This window comes from Phocoena sinus, chromosome 20, assembly GCF_008692025.1.
Source record: "Phocoena sinus isolate mPhoSin1 chromosome 20, mPhoSin1.pri, whole genome shotgun sequence".
Classification (NCBI taxonomy): domain Eukaryota; kingdom Metazoa; phylum Chordata; class Mammalia; order Artiodactyla; family Phocoenidae; genus Phocoena; species Phocoena sinus.
Window position 1 is genome coordinate 45,925,868 of NC_045782.1, and position 21,640 is coordinate 45,947,507.

At 52.5% G+C, this 21,640-nt stretch overlaps 1 protein-coding gene across 3 annotated transcripts in view; it reads right to left on the reverse strand.

Annotated features, from left to right (window-relative positions):
- The window catches only part of TBCD (tubulin folding cofactor D), a 177,890-nt gene that overhangs the window by 11,376 nt on the left and 144,874 nt on the right, over positions 1–21,640 (reverse strand). For all 3 annotated transcript variants that reach the window (XM_032616855.1, XM_032616853.1, XM_032616854.1), the window contains 11 exons: positions 16,549–16,611; positions 15,541–15,617; positions 13,982–14,054; positions 11,459–11,577; positions 10,163–10,254; positions 9,314–9,454; positions 5,929–6,012; positions 5,250–5,408; positions 5,033–5,171; positions 3,781–3,902; positions 1,255–1,332 (listed from right to left, as the gene is read on the reverse strand). In XM_032616855.1, coding sequence (XP_032472746.1) covers positions 1,255–1,332; positions 3,781–3,902; positions 5,033–5,171; positions 5,250–5,408; positions 5,929–6,012; positions 9,314–9,454; positions 10,163–10,254; positions 11,459–11,577; positions 13,982–14,054; positions 15,541–15,617; positions 16,549–16,611 — 1,147 coding nt within the window. The remainder of the gene's footprint in view (positions 1–1,254; positions 1,333–3,780; positions 3,903–5,032; positions 5,172–5,249; positions 5,409–5,928; positions 6,013–9,313; positions 9,455–10,162; positions 10,255–11,458; positions 11,578–13,981; positions 14,055–15,540; positions 15,618–16,548; positions 16,612–21,640) is intronic.

A 21,640-nucleotide genomic window follows, 5' to 3' on the forward strand; every position in this document is an offset into this window, starting at 1 on the left:
AGTCCAGGAAGCCCACAGTCACCCTTGGCTGCCTCATCCCCTCACACCCACACTGATCTGCAACCGGTGGTGTTCGGCGACATGCACGGGGGCCCACTGCTCCCTCCAGCTCCCCGGACCCCATGTCTCCTGCACAGCAGCAGCCCCTTTCCTGGACCCCGAGACTCCCCTCCAGCAGCAGCAGCAGCTGGAGTGCCCATGACCCCCTGCTGCGGGAGGTGAGCCTGACACTTGGGGTACTATTTTCTCCTACCATTTTATTTTGAAATTTTCAAACCAGGAAAATAGGTTAAGATCTGAAACAGAATATTTAGTAAGCACAGTCATACAATGTATAAAAGGATCACATCCCACAACCATGGGGCGTATCCCGTGAATGCACAAGTTGCTCTGACAGTAGGTAGGAGAAACATGCTGTGATGTACCGTCGGCAAATTAAAGGGGAAACGCTTTGATGTTATTCAGTTAAAAGAGCGTTTGAGCATCTCAGCAAAGACGTAACGACAGGGACCAGACCTCACTCCCACCTGGAAGAACTAAAAGTGAACAAAACTCACTAGACAGCAGGCTGCAAAGGATGGTGGCCTGGGAGGCAAAGGAGGTGAGCCTGCAACTGCCCAGCTTCCTGCCTGCGGAGGGGACATGGAGGGTACCTGGGCAGAACCTGGTGCCACCCTGAGTTTTTGGTTTGCAGGGAAGAGGGCCCCCAAGGATTCACTCAAGCCCTGATCAGTGCAAGGACACAGCCCCAGACTGGGGAAGAACCCACAGAAAGATGACACACAACAACTGTCACCACCAAGGCACCAGAGCCTCAAACAGGGAGGCCGATGAAGCGGCTGCAGTGTACCTGTGCTCGGCAGATGAGGAGCCCTGAACACAGCAGAGGAGGGAAGCGGCCTCTCAGACCCACTCCCTGAGTCCACACCCACCCGGCCTGTCTGAGGTGGGCTCTCCACCTGGACCAGATTCCAGCACCGTGACCATCACAGCCCTCTGCGATCCCCATTCACCGTCCTGCCCGCCGTCCGTAACTGCCGTGACTGCAGGCCCCCGTCAGAGGGGACGCTTCACCTGCTCTGTTTCCCGCCTGGACAGCAGGGCTGCAGCAGGGGCCCCCACCCCCATGTGGGAGCAGCCAATGCTTCTTGGTGGCACTTACACTGTGTATAAAAACTGACCCTGAACATACTAGAAAGCTATCTCCTAGAAGCCGGATTTCTGGATCTCACCAGCTATTCTCTGAACACTCACTTCTCCTCGGCGGTGAAGATGGCGAAGCAGCCGTTGGCTAGCATCTGGTCCAGCATCTTTAGCAGCGGCACAGACACCCTGGGAGGGAAGACACGTGTGAGACGCCAGGTGCCAGAACCCAGCAGAAGGGAGGACCTACCTGGGCACGTGGGAAAGTCAGTGCTGCTGAGACGAGGGCACTCCCTGGACGGCCGTCAACTCAACCCCAACCAAAATCCTGGCAGGATGTGTGCGGAAAATGACAAGCCAATTCTAAAGTTTATATGGAAACACAAAGGAGGAAGAAGAGCCCAAACAGCTACAGGAAGAAAGGACGAAGCTGGAGGGCCAATACTGCTCAATTTAAATAACTGTGGCAGGGACTTCCCCGGTGGTCCAGTGGGTAAGATTCCGCACTCCCAATACAGGAGGGTGGGTTCCATCCCTGGTTGGGGAACTAGATCCCGCATGCATGCCACAACTAAGAGTTTGCATGCCACAACTGAGAAGTCCGCACGCCACAACGAAGATCCCACGGGGCCACAACTAAAGACCCAGCACAGCCTAAATAAATAAATAAATATTTAAAAAAATAATAATTATTGTGGCAAAGCTCAAGTGATCAAAACCGTGTGATCCTGGTATGAAGACAAGCAAACACATCAAGGAAGAGAAAAGTCCCAAACTGGGCTGCACATCCACAATTTCTGACAATGATGCCAAAGCAACGCTGTGGGAAGGTCAGTGGGCGTCCACAGGCAAAACCAGGACACAGACCTGGACCTGTAGCTTGCATCACACAGAAACCAACCCCAAACGGACCTGAGGTCTGAATGGAACACTCAAACTATGAAACTTCTAGGAGAAAACGTAAGAGAAAGTCTTTGTAGCCTTGAAGTAGGCAGAAATTTCTTAGATATGACACAGAAAACACAATCCATAGAACAACAAGAGTACAAACAAGTTTATCAAGATGTAAAATATTTGTTCTTAACAGAGAGAGTGTTAAGAGTGTGGAAGACAAGCTAGAGGCTGGGAGGAAACATCTGCAAATCACGTCTCACAAAGGACCTGTCCAGTACGTATAAGAAAATCTCAAAACCCGGCAGCAAGGTAAAAAAGAAGCACCCAGTTTAAAAATGAGCGAAAATCTGAACAGATACCTGACCAAAGAGGCTATGCAGACAACCAGCAAGCACCCGAGAAGGTGCCCGGCACTCTCAGCCAGGAGGGAAACTCAAATTACAGCCACGACGAGAAACCACACCCCCTTGGATCGGCTAAAATGAAAAGGACCGACCACGCCAGCCATGGTGAGGATGTGGGCCCCCAGAACTCTCAGAGGCCGTGAGCAGGAAACAGTGCAGCCACTTCAGAACACAGTCTGGCAGTTTTAATATTCACCCGCCCTGTGACCCCAGCCAGTCTACACCTTAGCATTCACCCAAGAGCAAAGGAAAGACAATTCCACATGAAGACTTGTGTATGAACGTTCATCACAGCTTCACCTGCAGCTGCCTCAACCTGGAAGCAACCCCAGTGCCTATCCACAGGTAAACAGACAAGTTGTGATGTACCCACACAACAGAACATAACTCAGCACTGAAAAGGGTGACTCTAAAAGAAACATGCTGCATCCGAGAAGCCAGACGCTAAAAGGGCACACACTGCATGATCCCACCTAAGTAACGTTCTAGAAAACGCCAACTAAGCTACAGTGACAGAAAGATCAGTGGCTGCCTTGGGGCTGGGGGACCCTGGGGGGGTGGGGTTAGAAGGGGCAGGAGGCAACTGTGGGTGACAGATGTGCTCAGTGTCTTGATTGTTTTTATGGTTGCTGACATGAGTCAAAACTTCTCAGACTGTACACTTTACGTGTGCTTTGTTAGATGTCTTCTACGCCTCCAGACAGCTACTCGCGGAAAGAGCAGAGAGCAATGGCCTGAGTGTCTGTTTGCTGAGAGCTCTCTGTGCTTCCCAGGGACAGGACAAGGGCCTGCATGAGGGGACCTGCAGCCGTGCGGTGGTAACCGGGGGCCCAGATGCTCTGGGACAGTTGAGAATGGAGTCCAGGAACAGCCCTCTCAGAAGGTGCAGGAAACATCCCCAATTCTGAGGTAGGGCTTTTGGGTCTACACTCCATCTTCTTGGAAAAGCAGTTAACAAAAAGCTACAGCAAAAACATTTAGAAAACAGGTCACGTTCCAATCCTGGCAGGCTGAGATCTCATCTTCTCGACGGTCGTGGTTGTGTGTGAACCACGTGTCTGAACAGTGGCACTGACGTGTCCGTGTACATGACCAGGGAGCGCCACAGGCCAGAGCCACACGAGCTCTCCTGGCTCACAGCCCCTGTCACTTTACTTCCAACGTACACAACCGGCCCAGAGTGCAGGCTGCGAGGGGCCCGGGAGGTGACTCCAGTCATGCCCTCGCCTGGCTGTGCCCACGTTCCTCACCTGGGCCCACCCTACCTCCCCTCAGAGCCCTGCTGGGAAATGAGACCCTGGGGATCTGAGAAACCACTGTGAACAGCCCCACCACTCACCTGTCGTTCAGAAGGCTGTCCTCAAAGACCTGCAGAAGGGTCCCAGTGAAGTCTTCAAGGGCTTGCGGGTCATTCTGAATCCCCTTCATGTACTCAAAGAGGCCCTGTGTTGAGTACCTGACCTGTAATACAGCATTCTTGTAAGAGGGACAAGACCACCCCACTCCTGGCACCCGCTGCCCCAGGGCTGGCCGCGGTGACAGACTCAAAACATCCACTACAGAGCGTCAGGTTCCCTCAGAGCCTGTCTGAGCCGGGCATGAGCGCGGCCACAGTGCAGACACCCGAATCGGAAGTGCAGCTCTGGACACAACAGCACAACCCAAGCCCTCACATGCTGTTGCTAAATTTGGACTCCTTAGAGGTGCGGTATCTGGGCGACCACCGCTGCTGGGGAGCAAAAGCAAAGGCACCTCCCCTCAGGCCAACAGCTAACACCATCGCACAACCAACACCCAAATGATGGGTCCTCACGGAGGAGTCTACAGAGCAAGAAAGCAGATGCAGGCCTCCCTCTGACAGCAGACACTGGATCACATGACACAGAATGTAGGAGGATGTCGTGTTATTACAGAGAAATGCAGTCACAAAGATGAGCGTGTGATGGAAAAGCACGAGAAACAGATTTCAGAACAAACTGAATGGTAATGAAGATACGATTACCGAAACACCAAAACATGCAACAGTGGGAGGGAACAAGCAGGCTACACAGAACTGCAGAAACTGCAGTAATTTGAAAAGAAGCGTGAAGGCGGAGAGGATGGACTGTGGGCACGAATGAGGATGGTGGAGAACTTCCCAGAAGTGATGAAAACCACGAATCCCCCGGTTCAGGAAACACCAAATCAGGGCCCAGGGAGCAATGAGAGGCGAGAGGGAGAGGGAGGGGCCCACGCAGGGGAGACGACACAACAGAACAGAGAAAACACAACGAACCACCACGAAAATGCACGAACAGGGAACAGGAACCTGGAGAGACAGGTTGGGGAACCGCGGGGCGCTTGATGTGCAGGGAGGGTGAATCGAGGCCGGCGAAAAAGCCCGGGAGCACAGGACCTGCACGCGCCTGCACCTGCAGTTTCCCTGCCGCTGCGCTCAGGCCCCACTCGCTGTCCAGTGGATTGGGATAACGCCCGCCCCCCACCTGCCCCACAGGCACACTGAGCCCCAGCAGAGGCTCCTGAAGGAAGGATGGAAGGAAGGAAGGAGGCGGTGCTCCCTCTCGGGAAGGCCCACTGAGGCACCTGCTCACCGTGGACTCGGTCAGGCCGCCCACAGACACGGCCAGCCCCAGCAGCACGTGGTAGCGGTAAGCAGGCAGCCCCAGGAGCCGGGCCACGCGAGGGAAGGCCTGCGATGGCGCGCCCCAGTTCACAGAGGCCACAGCGGACCTGCAAGACAGAAGCACGAGCTAGAGGGGCCGCCCCGCTGGGAACAGAGCTGCCCCACCGGGAACTCAGCACCAGTACCTGGGGAAAAGCCTCTCCAGCTCCTGCCGGTGGGGCACATGGGGGATGGCGGGGCCGTCCCAGTGGAGCAGCGCCAGGAACACACGGGCTGCGTGCGCCCGGAACCGGTCGATCTTCTCACTCGCCTGCTGGGCTAAGCAGCACATGACCTGCTGGCAGCTACAAACCAAGAACGGAGGGTTAACTCAGCTGGAACATGAGAGTGGGCACACGCGCCACCCTGGCTGCGGGTGGGAACAGGATCTGACAGCCCAGAAGCCTAAGTGGGAGTTCTAGAGTGGAAGCAGTGAAGACTGATGGGGCTACCGGTTGACTGGTGTGTGAGAAGAGGCGGAAGAAACGGGAGGATGGGGGGCCTGCAGCCAGAGGAGGAAGTCGGGGCGGTGGTGCTGAGGAAGCAACGCCCGGGTCTCCTCAGGGGTCTCGGCAACAGAAGGGGCGCGGTGATACCAGGCCAGCAAGGTACCCAGAGGCAGCCCGGTGTCCAGGGAACCAATGGGGGGCAGGATGGCCAGTCCCCAGCAGCAGCAGGCGCTCGGCACAGGGGTCCTGAGCCAGGAAGCTGGCTGTCCTGCAACAGGCCTGGACCCTGAGGGAGGCCTAGCCAGGAGCAGGGGCTGTGGTGTCAGGGGGGAGGACCCGGGCAGACCCTCTCCACGCGGCAGGAGAACACACTCACACCGGGGCCTCGATCAGCTCTGGCTGGTCCTTTGCCAGCAGAAGAGTCAGGTCCATAAGACTCGTCATGGCGGCCTCGCGGACCCTGCAGAGACATGGAGGGGTGAGGCTTCCTGCCCCCGGAGCTATGTGACCATCAGCCACTCTGCGTGGTCGGGATCAGACACCCTCAACCCAGGGCAAGAAACACGTAGGAGGCTCGACAAAGGCCGCCGGCAGCCTTTCCTCCACAAATATTTCTCTCACACATTACCTTGAACAAAGACACCTGAAGACTAACGGCCAGGTCCCAGCAAACTCTCTCACAAGTGCACACACAGAAACAACGCTGACTTTCCCATGAACCTTTCAACACGAAATATACCCACTCTACAAAGGTTTTCCCGCAGAAACACTCTTGAGGGCTTTTCGAGGGAGGGATGGAGAGCAGCTCGTGTTTGCTCAGAATGAAACAGTGTCATTTCAAACTTGGGACAAAGAACGCTCAACCCAGGTCAGACACGCTGGGCAACGGGGACCACAGACGCTGCCCCCCGCCGCCGGGGCCGGCAGGTCCTGTATGCCTGGGGCACCCACCCTCCCGCCAAGGAGAGCGCACCACGTGGGAGATAGCCTGCGCTATTCAGGTCTGCACGGACAGAGGCCCCAGCCCCGGAGGGGCCCAGCAGCCAGAGCACTAAGTGCAGGTGCGGTGGTGCTCGGAGGCATGAGACGGACACAGGCCGGGGCCGAGGGAGCTGGGCAGGCTCAGACACCAAGGTACAGCCACCAGCCAGCTGCTGCTCAGGACACAACACGCAAGACCCTCTGGAGGTGCCAGGGTGGGTCAGGGCGTAGACGGAGGGAGGACAGAGCATCCCCCCTGGACCCCCAGCGCCCACGGGCACAGCACTACAGGGAACGGCCGACGAGAGGAAACTGGGGCGGCTAAAGCCTGCAGCACACGCCCCTGGGGCCCTCACCAGCTCCTAACTGGACAAGCACAGGGTGTGGGTCCCAAACCCCAGAAGCCGGCTGCTGGGGGGGCACATGTGCAGGAGAAGGGCCCTGGGAAGCCCCTCAGTCAGAGCTGTGGGTGTGGGCAGGAGAAGGGCCAGCCAACCCCAGCCCTGAGGACAGCAGGTGACCCACCCACACAATAGGGGACCTGACAAAAGGAAACTTAAATCTTGCTGCAAGGAAATTACACAACCCCAAATCTCTGCAATTTTGAACTCACAATTTCTGGATTTAGTTAAAAGTTACAAGGAATGTTAAAAAAAAAAAAAAAGACCAAGTGTTAACAATAATGAGAGAGAGAAGACGACAGAAATAGACCCATGGATGACATGGATATTGGAGTAAATGGCCAGTCTTTAAAGTAACCACGAGGAACACGCTGAAGATAAAAAAAGAAAGAAAGATGGAAAACAAATGGAAAAGATGAAGACTTTCTACAGAGAATTAGGATCTCTGGAAAAGGACTCAACACTGCAGAGCTCAGATAAACCTGTGGAATTAAAGATTCACAGAGCGGACCCCTGCATGTGCACAGCACCGGCTGGACCTCCTCTGTTCACTTTATGTTCCGCATGCTCTGGGGGCAGCCACGGTGGCAACTGTAACACCAACCAGGGTCAGAGAGTAAAGGGCTCCCCTTAAAGGGGCCTGAGAAGGGGCCCCCGCGTTCACAGAGGACCACCACCCACAACTCCACCACACAGGCAGCACAGCAGAACCTGAGTGGCCGCCCGTATCGGGTGAGGCGGAGACCACGGCGCTGTACTCAAAGTGGGCCCACTGCCTGCTGCGAGGCCACCAGCACCCTCTGGGAGGATGAAGCAGAACCCTACCAGTGTCCAGGAGCCACTCTAGAGCCACATGCCATGCAAAGAACCAGGAAGAGTAGCTCAGTGTCCAGGGCAGACACGTGAGCCCCGGCTGTGGTCAGAGTATCTTCACCGGCACAGACCCTAAAAGGCACGGCTGCCACGGCCTCGTCCCACCGAGGACAGGGCAACAAAGGGCTCAGGTGGCCGTGCTGGGGCCTCCCTGAGGACATGGGCCCGGGGAGGTGCTGTGGCCCCCCCTTGAGCACCCGCATGCTCCCACTGTCTGGGAGGACCCCGGGGTTCTGGATATGCTGTGCAGACACGTGCACAGTCCTCAGGCCCCCACGGGAGCCATGCCCCAAATGCCATCTCAGGACAGAAAAAGGAAAGGAAAGCAGCAGGTGAGATAAGGGAACACTCCTGGTGGATGAAGAGGCAGGAAAGGCCAGCAGACACAGAGAAGGGGGAAGAAACCCAACCAGGAATGTTATTAATGAAAATACAAGACGAAATTAAAGCTAACTTCTTTTTGCATCGTTGTAATAACAAACCACTTCCTCTCAATGTCAGCGACAGCTCACCCGGTGCTCGGCCCACAGTGAACCCCTCGTCACAAGCCATGTTTACAGGGGGGTCTTGAAGGAGAGAATGTGAATAAAAACACTTAGAAGAGGTTCCAACATAAGCTGTAGGAGAACCTCTCAGCTTCTCCAAAATGGCAACTTGGTCTCTTATTTCTAGTAAACAGAAAAGTACTTTTGAAACCTTGGAAAGGAAATACAAGCGAATCCAGGCAGGGATCCGAGCACAGCGGCGTGAGCATCTTCCCCATGCTCGGCTGACAATGACACAGGCCTCCTTCAGGTCAACAAGCAACTGAAGGGCTCCTTCCAAGACTGAAATCTGTGCACCTCAAGTCTTATTCCCAATCAGGCAGGAGCCAAGATGATGATATACAATGGGATTCCTAGAGAACCCAGGTGCTCCCTACTCCTCTTCCCCAAAATGGTTTCAGATCCTTCCTGCTTTAAACAGTTGCGTGGGGGCTTTGCATGAACTTTATTAGGTAAAACTGGAGACCAGACAACTGGGGCTTAGACGAGGGAGACACAACAATGTTTGTATTTTATGAAGTTAATTTTTTTTTTTTTTTCAGTGAAGAGTAGGACAGGACTTCCCTGGTGGTCCAGTGGTTAAGAATCCACCTTCCAATGCAGGGGACGCAGGTTCGATCCCTGGTCAAGGAACTAAGATCCCACATGCCGCAGGGCAACTAAGCCCGCACACCGCAAGTACTGAGCATGAGAGCCACAACTAGAGAGAAGCCCACACTGCAACAAAAGATCCCCCATGCTGCAACTAAGACTCAACACAGCCAAAAAATAAAATAAATAAATAAATATTTAAAAAAAAAAAGAGGAGGATGCACAAACAAGAGACTGGGACAGAAACCCCGGCTGCCCTGGGAATAAAGGGTCCAGGCTGGGGCCAGGGCAGCAGCATGAACGCCCCATCTCTGGCCTCGGCGGGACATTCTGAGAGGAGCAGGGGGTGAGGATAACGCGTCCGCCTCACCATGCTCCCACGTCCCCGCGGCTGTCGGTGGTGTAATCGCTCAGACAGCCCAGCAACGTGCAGTAAACCTGGGCAACGTCCTCTCTGCACACAACCTCGTCTGGAGTCCCTTCCGCTTGCACACCGACAGTCTGGCAAATCCTGAAATTAAAAACATGGGAAACACAGCTAACGTCTGCGGATCCCATGCAAGTTCTCCTGTCTCTCTCATCATTTTGGCCTGATGTGTCTTTCCTGACAGGATGACCTCTGAACAGGCCCATAACTCGGAGGCAGACTCAGAATCCCCAAGTTCCTCCCGCACTGATGTAAAGCTGAGTGACGCTCTTCTCCAAATCACATTTCTAGTGTCTACAGTTTCAGGGTGCATGGGGTGGATGGGGGTGGTGGTGTCTGTGGCTGGCCCCTCCTACCCACCATCCTGCAGAAGGGGCTCCACCCGGGCTCGTGGGGAGAGAAAGGGTGGCCCCTCCCGACGTGTGCGTGTGTGACTAGCGCCAGCGTTCCCTCCACATGTGCCACTCCCCGTCCCGGGGGCCGCAGTCTCGAGTGGAAAGCTCAGCCCCGGTCCCTGAGCAGGTCCAGTGTCCCCAAAGCACAGAGATAAGCACGCTACAGGTTTAATATTCATTATGACAAAACTGTAATGATCCTCTATGAGTTGAAATGTTCTTGAACAATCCTCTGAAGAGAGAAGACACTAGAAAATAAAAAATAACATTTGCCTCAAAGTAGATTCAGCCCCCAAGACTGGGCTTCTCACAAAAACTGCCGTGAACGTCCCTTCATGCTCGGTCACTGGCTTCCGAGAGAACAGCGACTTTGGGAAGGAAAACCTGCGGGGCTCACCTAGAAATTGCCTTCAAAGCATCCCGCCTGGACTCGGCAAAGCTCACGTCCTCGGGAGAAATGTGGGTAACAGCCCTCAAGCCTGCTAGAACCTGAAAAGCAATTACAAGTCATCAACAGAACTGTTAGCCTCAAGATGAATGTACTTTTCATGCAAGTGGAGACCTGGCCTGGTGCCCTGCTGCTCCCAGAATGCAGCACAGTGCGGCCGGTGGCCGTCCAGGTGGGCCATGCACCCCAAAGAACACACGGTGCGGGGAGAGAGGGTTGCCTCCAACCCTTCCCACTGCTGGGCTCCCACCCCCATCCCACCCCCTGGCACCCAGGCAGCCTCTGCAGATCTGCCGCCTCCTCAGGGGCAAGACCCTGCACTCGCGGCCAGCATCCCCTTCTGCCCCCGGCTTGGAGCTGAAGCACAGTGCACACAAAGCACCTGGCTTCTCACATCTCCACCAGTTACTTCTCCCAGGGACAGTTCAGTTCTAAAAGCCACGTGTTTCAAACAGATAAGCCCCAGAGCAGGCTTTGGATGGTCTGTCCCCGCTCTCGGTACGTAAGGTGGTCTAGCGCCTTAGATCCTAAGGTGTCCCAGGCAGGGGCAGGTGATACAGGTGAGGGGCATGTGTGCGCCAGGCACTTGGCAGCAGCGACATCTGGGAGGTGGGCTGGCAGGACCATGACTGATGTCTGAGTTAAGGGAGAGGGGAGCGCAAGCATAGGAGTTTGGTGGGCTGAGGCCAGCTGGGTCTCCAGGGTCTGACTCTGCCACCCACTCTCCTGGAGCTCAGGACCCAAGTTGGGGTGTCAGGAGAGTTGATAGATCACCCCTGAAAGGAGACAGGCCAAGGACGGTGGAGCTCAAGGGAGAACCCCTCTGCCCCCGGCCATGCCAGAAACACAGGGCCCAGTGCTGGGGAGAAAGGGCAGCTCCCCAGGGAGGAGTCCTGGGGTGGGAGACCCAGCGCCCTTCACCACGGCCACAGGGGAGGCCAGCATTTCCAGACAAGGCTGGAGACATTCGTTCTTAACGCAGAAAACACTGGATGATGCACCACAGGCAAGTAAAGGCCAGGTGTGCTTCCACGGAGGCCGCAGCTCCCTAACCAGCCTGGGAGTCAGCAATCCTGAGTTTCCTTCAGGTGAGAACGTTAACTGGGCTCTCAAAGACCACCTGCTGCCCCCGGTGCTCCCATCCCCTTTCTTGTGCACACACACGCTGGCTTTCAGGAATTCCTTCCGCCCACAAACCCCGCTTGGGTCTCACACGATACCCTGCCATGCTCAGGCCAGCCTCACCTGCCGGAGCCGGCCCTTCAGGACAAAGGCCGGCAGGGCACCCAAGGCCAGGGCGAAGCCACAGCGAGCCATCTCCTCGGGGCTCTGAAGTTCGGCGAGATACTGCTTTACCAGCTCCTCTGAAAAGACGGAACCAGGAGGTGACCACTGTTGTCCATCATCCACAAGACACACTCTTCACATACGTTCCAGAACACAAGCAAACAGTGCTGAAGGAAGAAGGGAGGAGCTACTTAGGCTCCTAAAGTAGATGTATTTTCGAAGTGGTGTAAATCAAAACAGATTGAAGAAAAGAGTACTTATTGGGGGGTTTTAAGGTTTTCGTAAGCATTTTAATACATGATTTCACTCCGGGGAAAATAAAGCCAAGACAGTTTAACGGTAGTCAACAGTCAGATTTTCATTTTTTATTCACTGAGAACACAAATGCCTTCCTCAGAAATAAGGATACTTCCTCAAAGACTGAGAGCAAACATGGTTCCAAGCTGGACCCCCAGGGCTCAGCGCTCGGACACAGCAGGGGTGCAGGGACTGCTCTGCACAAGACACCCAAGGCTGGTTGGGCAGAAACAGGCAGAGCAGTCAGCCAGGCTGAGTGAGAGCACAGGGCGGGGAAAACAGACCTTCCCACACGGGAAAAAGCCCGTCATGGGAACTGCAAGAGTACCTGGAACAGAGGTTGTGAGAGGGAGAAATGGGAAAGAGGGCCCTGAAAGTCCAGGGCGTGATTCAAGAATTCTAGGAAGTGAAGTGGAAAAACCAAATCTGTTCTCTGAAAACGCAGCTCAGAAAGTCAAGAAAGGCCAGACACCCTTATACTCTGTTACCTACCACAACCGAAGAGATTCCTGCTATCACATATGCTTACATTTCAACGAAGCATGACTTCTGTAATGTGAATGTGAAAACCTTACATCCTCATATATTAGGATAGGAAAAAAAAACTGGAACTCCACTTGTACGTACACTAAGGTGATATCTTTGGTGGAACTTAAAACAACACACTTTGGCAGCAGCATGAAAATCCTTCTCTACAACTCACTTGAGTTTTAACAATAACATGTTAATTTCAGAATGTCCTTTGTTTTTATAGTCCGAGTGACATGACATGTTACCCTTTTCTTAGGCAAAAAATAAAATATGACTTGATCATCCCAATTTAATATAAAGCAACATTACAGTAGTCCCTCAACATCCAAGGGGGACTGGTTCCAGAACCCCCCGAGGAAACCAAACTCCACAGACGCTCAAGTCTCTTTTATAAAATGGCGCAGTGTTTGCATATGACCCACGCACACTTCCCACATGCTTTAAATCATCTTTGGTGACGTGTGATACTCAACACAACGCCAGTGCTGTGTCAATCGCTGTACATGTTGTGTCAATGTTATGCAAACAGGTGCCTACACAGAAAATTCAAATTTTACTTTTTGGAACTTTCTGGATGTGGAACCCGCAGATACAGAAGACCAACTGTGCATTCTGTCTCTTTATGTAAAATTGCCTATAGTAAAGGAACACAGTGTAACATCATTAATTTGGAAAGTCTGTCAGAAGATCAAATTATAAAATATTTTCTTATTTTTGAAAAAATTCACAGAAAGTAGATCTAGACTATAGCACTCATGATTCTTCTACACTTACGATAATTTTTGAAGTGTTTTACTTTTGAAGTAACTGTAGTGCATGTTCTATAAAATGGTATAAAGGAAAGCTACGGGGCCACATCACATGTGAATATGAAGCTTCTTCATACAAAACTAACACTCTTGAGAACTAGACCCTACAAACAGGACCATGTGATGTGTGAGATAAACTCCAGCTTAGAGGTGTCTCTGGAAAACCCAACTGAGGCAATGACGTGTAGTGAGGCAGTTACACCGACACTGTTCCCGTGAAGAGGAAAAGAGCAGAAGTATTAACACGTGAAGGACATTTGCCAGAAAAGCGCTGCCATGGGCCATACAAAAATTCTAAAACCCACTACAGTGAGACAGAAAAGTCAACGGAGTGATCACTCAATGAACAGACTCCAAGGAGAAGTCAGGAGGATGGGGGCAGGACAGCAGAAGCAGACGACTCTGAGCTGACAGAGCCTGGGAAACGAGTGTGGAAAACAGTCACCCGATAACGAAGGACGGGCACCAAGGGACGGGGTGGAAGAGCGGCCTCCACAGAGACAGGGAGCTCCCCCATGGTAACGGGAGCCTCCAAAGCACAAAACAGGGGAAGGCTGACTTAAAAACAGAATTTAAGCAAACGCTGCTGAAATAAGTAAGAGTTGATTCTACACGTAAAGTGGTAACAACCAGGAAAGTGGACCCCGCGTGGCCTGCAGGGAGCCCCTCTGGGCGCCAGGCGAAGGTGGGACGGGCTGAGGAGGAGGGGGTGTCTCCACGGCCTGGGGCCCGCTCTCTCCCTCCCCCCACAGGCCCCATCCACACTGCAGCGGGAGGGGCACCCAGGGCACCACCCACCACCCCAGCCACGGAGGATGCGGGCCGAGTGCAGGCGCCCACTCACCCTGCGCGGTGGAGTCCGCCTCCCCAGAGTGGTACTCGCTGCAGAGGGCGGCCAGGGCCGACACAGCCGCCTCCTGAAACGAAGCAGATGTGAGTGAGCGGCAGGCTCCCGGCCCAGGAGCAGCCGGGCAGCCCTGCGACCAGGCCAGCGACTCGGTTTGAAAGACCCAGAGGCTGAATGACGTCACCCTTTCCAGTACATCTGCTGGTCATCAGTCACATACGGTCATAACTTTAATATTCTCTGCAACTAATACACTGAAGAGAAAATGATTATTTCCTCCATACAATGCAAATTCCACGTCTTCCAATGTGAACAGGTAACAATAAAACACGGCATTTTATTCTTTCCCAGCAGAAGTAATGAAGGAAAAGTGTGGTAAACACCCAGAAGCAACGTGGCAAGGCCCCCAGGCGGGCCATGTACAGGCCTCGTTTGGAGAGGAGTTGGGGTCCATGGGTGCTGGGAACAGGAGGGGCTGCACGAGGAGGAAGGGCCAATCTGAGGGTGGGGCAGCGAGAGGGACAAAGTGCAGGTGTGGGGCTCACACCGCACGCAGGACCCTCCGCCCCTCCTGTCGCCTCCACGGTCACCCATCTAAGCCTTTCTCAATCATACAGACAGTGAGGGGCAAATGCTGGGTTCATGTGCTCTTCCTGCTGCTCCCCCAAACCAGGGAGCCCCGGCAGAGGTGCTGGGGGAGGGATGTCCTCATACACATCAGAGGAGCAGACCAAACCATGATCATGGCTGGTATGAGTCAACTATGAATATGTTTTTAAAAGGAAATTCTAAGGCACTAATTGTGAAGAACTCAAATTCAACTAGTAAAACTGTACCTGGATGCTACAGAATGATAAAGTTACTTTAAAGAAGGGAGGGGGGCTGAAGATTTGTTCTATTAACCCAGCAGAAATGCTGAGACACACAGGAGGCTGGAGAACTGTAGGGAGACCAATATGTACTTTCACTCCTTCATCCTCAATATCAAAGCCTAGTCATTATCAATACCCAAGACTGTTATCTCTGCAAGGGGTTAGGGGTTGCAATGCTGCTGGTCCAAAGTTCACCTGTCCTGGGGCAGGACAGTAGTGGCCACTGGGACGGGGACGGACACACACACACACACACACACACACACACACACACACACACACACTCTTGCTTGCTCGAAATGACTAACGCTGACGTGCTGACGTGATTCTGGATGCAGTTTGCTCATCAGTACATGAGCATCACGAACAGAGCTTCCAACCCTAAAATTCTACAACTCAACAGGACGTGGAGTGTATAGGGAAAATGTTTATAAGGTAAATATAATTAATAAAGCCAGAAACAGTAATAAAAATTTTAAATATTCTGGTAAGTAATGGCTGCATTCGTTTTCTTGATCATAAATTACAAAGACAGTATCACCCAGAATTCCAAATGTAATTATGGCATTTATCAATCATGTTGGTCTATAAAAGGGACTCATAATGCACGCAACCCTTTGAAACAAACACTAAAGTAATTATTTCTACACAGTGCAACAGCCAGAAAGCCCCCGCTCCCCACACCTTTATCCGTTGTCGAGAGTGGCTTGAAATGAGGTGAAGGTTTCTCAAGGTGTCGTTTATCAGCCACTGCCAACCAGCTGTCAAAGAGACAAATTCATTCAGTCGGTAAAGAACATTTGTATGAAATTAAAAACAACAACACACAGATCTTCTTCTACCTCTCAAGTCAAAGTAGATGGTGACCTTTGAGAGGAACCTGGAGGAAACCTAAGGTACACACTCTCCAGATCTAACAAAATTCTAAAGGCCCTCGCCCTCCCCACCTAAAGGGGGAAAGTCTTCTTTCCGCTGCTGAAATGTGAAAACTGTCATGTGGGGAAGTTTTTGTTCTTTTATCACACCTTCAGGTTTCAGGTGGTCTTTTCCTGTACCTCTCCCCCGAACAATCCCTCCAGACCCCCACCAATAAAAACCCAAACATTCAATTCAATTAGATCCAATACTTGGGAACAAACATTAAATCTATTCAATTTTTTTTTAAGTTGCAGAACTTCTGAGGCTGCAGACCAAAGAGCCAGGACAGCCCAGTGGTGGAGGTGACCCCGAGGCTTTTCTTACTGCCTCTCTGTGGCCAGGTGCCATGGAATGTGCAGAGGCTCCCAGACCCGCACAGGGGCCTGGCCGCCACCCCCAGGGAGAGCTGTGGCAACTGCTGGCCCTCCCCTCGTCCTGCGAGAGAGTGCCCCTCAGGCTTGCACCATCCATCTGGGAGAGGAACAGCCGAGAATGCCGGGTGCTGGGCACGGCCGTGACAGGCAGAGCCCCAGTCAGCAGCTCTGAGGAAGGAGCTTGACCCTTTGGAAGTGAAGGGAGAGTCTCTGTTTTTGTGGGGAGAGTGTGGTGGACGCTCACTATTTACAATGGGTTCTTACAGCAACTTCAAAACAAGGATTCTAACAGGATGGAACTTTCCCGTCCACCCTGACAGGTTGGTCTTCACTTTTTAAGCTGAAGTAGTTCTGGAAGAAAAGGCCACAATGTGAATCACTGGAGAAGAGAGGCACTTACCGATCACGGCATCACCTCCGAAGGGCATTTTGGAAAGGGACAAGTTTTCTATTAAAATGCACACTAGGAAGAAAAAGGATGAACACAATGTCACTTCCCCATTAAGTGCCCATCACAGCACCTACCTGCTGCACCTGAGCCCAGAGCTGCAACACCAACCCCCCTCCCCACACCCCCCACCCTATGCCTTGGTGCTGGTGTCGGGAAGCAAGCCCTCAGAATGGCCTCAGCACCAGACCTGGCCCAGGCTCAGGGGCAGCTCCAAGACCCACAAGGAGCAGCATCAAGCGGGTGCCCTCAGGGAGCCCCACCCGGTCGAGGGAGTGCTATATGGAGGCTGCAGGTTTGACCCCCATACGAATCCCCAGTGATGTCTCAATGCAGAGGACTTGGCTGCTGGGCCATCAACACCCACAGGTTACCAGGAGCTGTTGCTGAACTGCAGTCACCTGCCCAGTGAGGACCACAGAGAAGCAGGTTCTCCTGGGGCACAGGGGCTCCAAGGACAAAGGAGATGCCCCGGTCTCAGGTCAGCACCAGGGTCAGGACGGGGTCAGAGGAGGTAACATTCATCATCCCCATAGGGTGGTCCCCAGATGAGCTGCGGTACTCAGAGCTCTGGTAAATTCCCCACCTCTGTGAATAATGTAGTGTCCGTGTTTATAACTGAACTACCACTTCTGGGGGTGGGAACATGGCCAGTATAGCTACTGACTGGCCACGACTGCAAGGATGCCTGAGCTTCCATCTGGCAGCCTCACCGTGATGGTCCCGCCACCAAGGGGGCTCCACCATGGGGACTACTGCAATGACCTGACCTGCCCGACGCACCAACCGGCACTCGCCGACACCTGCCGACAGGCCATGTGCCCCGGCCCATTGTGACCGCACAACTCCTCACGCTGCCCGCTCATGACACAACAAGAGGGCGGCCTCTGCACTCCCACCTTTGTCACTAAAATAGAAACAGCATAGTGGTTTCTTCCTACTGAGTAAGTAATTTGCATTTGCTGAAAAAAATCTAACACTACAGAAAAATAAAATAGAAAACTACCATTGACATTGTGGGGGCCATGCATTTTGGGGGTCCCCCCATGGACCCTCACAGGCCGAGAGGGCACAGGCACACCTCCCTGTCGGCTCTGTGCCCCCACTCCTTCTTTGTCACCGAGCTCCCACCTGACCCTGAGACTAAGCTGAGCTGGAGCATGGCTCCTGCACCTCCCTCCATGCTCAGAGGGTCACAGGCCACCGACACCCCACACGGCCAGGCTGGGCTGGGTGACGCTACAGCAACAAAGCCCCAAGCTCAGCATCCACGGCAACAAAGGCTCCCCCTGCTAATGCTGTACATCTGTCACGCATCAACAGGGGTGCCTGTCACTGTCACCCAGGGACCCCAGGGACAGGTGGCGGCCGTCATCTGAAATGCTGCTAGGCTCGTGAGGAAGCCAGCTCTGCAGAGTCTGCGTGAGCACGGAAGGCTCCCGACAGAGTGACACCATCCCTCCTCCTCACAGCTCCTGACTCACACTATCTGTGTCCACAAACGTGGCCCTGCCCAGCACGAGGGGGCCCGGGGGCCAGAGGCGGGAGGTTCCAGCAGAATCAGGACGGACACAGGCCCTCGCACACGGCTCCTGCCACCAAACTGCTCTTTTTCTCTAACAACATAACCAACCGCTGGAGAGCCCACGCTCTTTAGTGGACAGGTAACATCCCACACTATGGCTGTGAAACAATTTATTCAGTATTTCCTGACGGGCTAAGCTCTCCTTCCGGTTTTCGTCACTTCAAACAAGGTGGCCACACACATCCCTGTCGGCACACAGACTGCCTGTCTGCCCATCAGGTTGCCTATCACCCTTACACGTTTTTTGGGTGCAGAGTCCCAGGAGTGGCCCTGCAGGGCAGAAGACTGCACATTTCTAACCATAAGAGACACCGCCCACAGCAGCCTGAAAAGACTGTAACAAGGCACACTCCACAGCGAGGACCCTGTCGGCAGCAGGGCCACCAAGCCCTGACATAGCCAACGTGATCGAGGAGACACTTCCACCTCGTGGAGCTAATCAGCCTCTCCCCAGCGACCAGACGACGCTGGGCACCCATCACCAACTCAGAGCCCATCTGGGTCTACGCTCAGGTGAAGTGTCCACTTACCTGCATGGCCCAATTCTCACCTGGACTGCTTATCTTCTATTGGCAATTTTAAAAGTCTTTCCAGCCTATAAATAACAACTTCACCTTTCAACTGCTGTACCTCTAAATCTATGTTTTGTCTACTAATTTTATACATGGTCTATTCCGCCATACGAAAGCTTTTAATATTCATTTAAACAAACTATTTTCTGTTGCTCTTTTCTAGCTGCAGAACTACTGTTAATTCTATTAGGTGGTTATGTGCCAAGAGCCAAAAACAAAACGAAACAAATTTAAAAAACAAAAAAAAGTGTTTACCAGTTAGAACTAACCAGTACAGTGTTACTACAACACAGTGTCGGCATCTGCTTTATAATTCTGGGGTTGGAACTGGTAGGAATATGCTGAGGGAACAGATAAAACAAGAGGAGCAAATATGGATGCTCACTGAGGCTGGGGGCCCGATACATGGGACCCATTACTCTATTTCTCTTTGCTTTGTGTAGATTTGAAACTTCCAAATTAGGAAGTTTTTTTAAGGACCAACGTGATCCTCTAATGTCTCCTAAAATTTCTTTAAAGTTTTTTAAATTATATTTTTTATATTGAAGTTTTTAGTTAATCAGATAAGTTTCTGTTAATCAGAAGTTTAGTTTTGTATATGTGTGCAGCAGGGACACAGTTTTGTTTTCTTCCACATGGCCCCTTGTGACAACATCATCCACTCAATAAACTGCCCTCTTCACCGAGGCTGGAAACACGTCTTCTTTGTCACACGTCAAATCCCATATATGCTTTTACTTCCGATTCTCTCTTCTATTTTGCCAGTCTATTCGCCTGCTCCTAAGAAATGCCATTCTGCTTTGAACAGAGCAGTTCACAGGACATCTTAAGGACTGGAGAATCCAAGCCTCATTATTATTAAAAATAATTTTCTTGGATATTCTCCCTGCACATGAACTTTAAATGTACTTTATTTTATCAAGTTAAAAAAAAAGAAAAAAACAGCACATGAGAAGATGTTCAGCATCACCACCCGTTAAGAAAATGAAATTAAACCCACAATGAAATATCACCACAAGCCTACTAGGAGACCGCCAAGGTTAAAAACAGTGACAATACAGAGTGCTGGTGACAATGTGGAGAAACTGGAACTCTCTCACACATCGCTGGTGGGAACGTAAAATGGTGCAGACACTCTGGAAAGAGTCTGGCAGTCTCTCACAAAAGGAAACATATACTTAACCATATGACTCAGCAGTGAAACTCTTGGGCATTTATCCCCGAGAAATGAAGTTATGTTCACACAAAAACCTGTATGCAAACGTTCTCGGCAGCTTTATTCACAGTAGCAAACGCTGGAATCAGCCCAAATGGGCAGAGGGTTAAAACAAACTCTGATGCAACCAGACAAGGAGACAAGAAAGACAACCTATGAGCACATGAACTGTCTGCATGGGTCTCAGGGCCATTACACTTACGGACGAAGTCAGCCTCCAAAAGGGGACACCATGAGACTCCATCTACACAACGTGCTCGAAATGGCAAAGTACAGAGATCAGTGGCTGCCCGAGGGACAGGGAGGGCACGAAGCAGGGGCAGCGGGAGGCCTCGCAGGGGACAGTCCTGCACCCCCACTGGTGCTGGCTGGACTCCTGTGAGCGCAGCTGCAGAAACCCAGATGCACGTGAAAACTGCTGAAAGCCAAGCGGGGTCTTTTGTCTGTTTAGCGGGGAGGACGCCAACGTTGGCTTCACGGCTTTGACGTGATACCCTAAGATGCTGTCACCGGGGGAGGCTGGTGAAAGCAGCAAAGAGCTCTATGTACCGACTTTATAACTTCCTGTGAGTTGACAATTATTTCAAAATAAAAGGTTGAAAAAACGAACACACTAGGTAATATAGACCACCCCACAGCTAAGACGTTCTTAAAACACTGGACAAAATTAAAATCAAACAGTAAGTGCTCGGAGTCACTGCTGAGCCAGCAAGGGAGGGAAGGCCCAGTGAGGAGAGCAGCTTCTCCTTGACCTGTATCGGGGGCCCCGGAGGAGGCACTAAAATCCAGGACGACGACCACGGCGTCTAAGAGCCTCAAAGGGGTGGTGGTGGTACAAACCTGGGAGTCCAGGGCTTCTAGGGGGGGTCTGAATCCAAAGAACCACACCCTAGAAGTAAGTGTAAAGTTTGGGTCAGCTCGCTGAAGCCTAGCACTGAATCCCGCACATCTGGCCAGAAGCAAAGGTAAAGCCTCTCTGGGAAAGGAGACGTTTCTAGGCCTCAAAGTACTGCTGTAATTTTTCATACCCAATATCCAGGCCTTTACAAACAGAACCACAGAAGGACTAGATGATGGTATTTTTTAGAGACAGATTATAAACTGTGCTTATTGTGTTCAAAGAGGTGAAAGAAATGACTGAAAACCATGACAAGGATACAGATACTGTGAAAGATAAATAGAAATTATGAGAGACAGACACACAAGAATTAAGAATTCAACAGATGGGTCAACAGCCAATAAGACACAGCTGAGGATGTGCAGGGAGTGGCCGCTCAGCCTCAAATCTTCCCAGCGCCGTCCCCAAGAAGAAGTAACACGAGGTGGCCAGTCCCTGATCCTCCCCTTCCGTCTGTCTACCGGGCTGGCGGCACACTCTGGGAAGCACGCGGCAGCGGCCCAGGAACGGCTCAGGAGTGCACATCCCTTCCGGCACTCGCTCCCTGTCCTAAGAAGGCAGTTCTCCCGAGCTCTGACGATGTTTGTGACGGGTGGCGGGGCGACGCAGCCGCAGCACTCCGCAGCCGTGAGCAGCTCACCCAGCTGGGGTGGGAGGCTACGTGCAACATGACCCCAGCTTCCTGAGGCATGAACTGATAAGGAAGGAACAACCACCTTGAAGGAATCCCTGAAACAGTGACTGTCCCCAACTGCTGGGATGACGGGTGATCT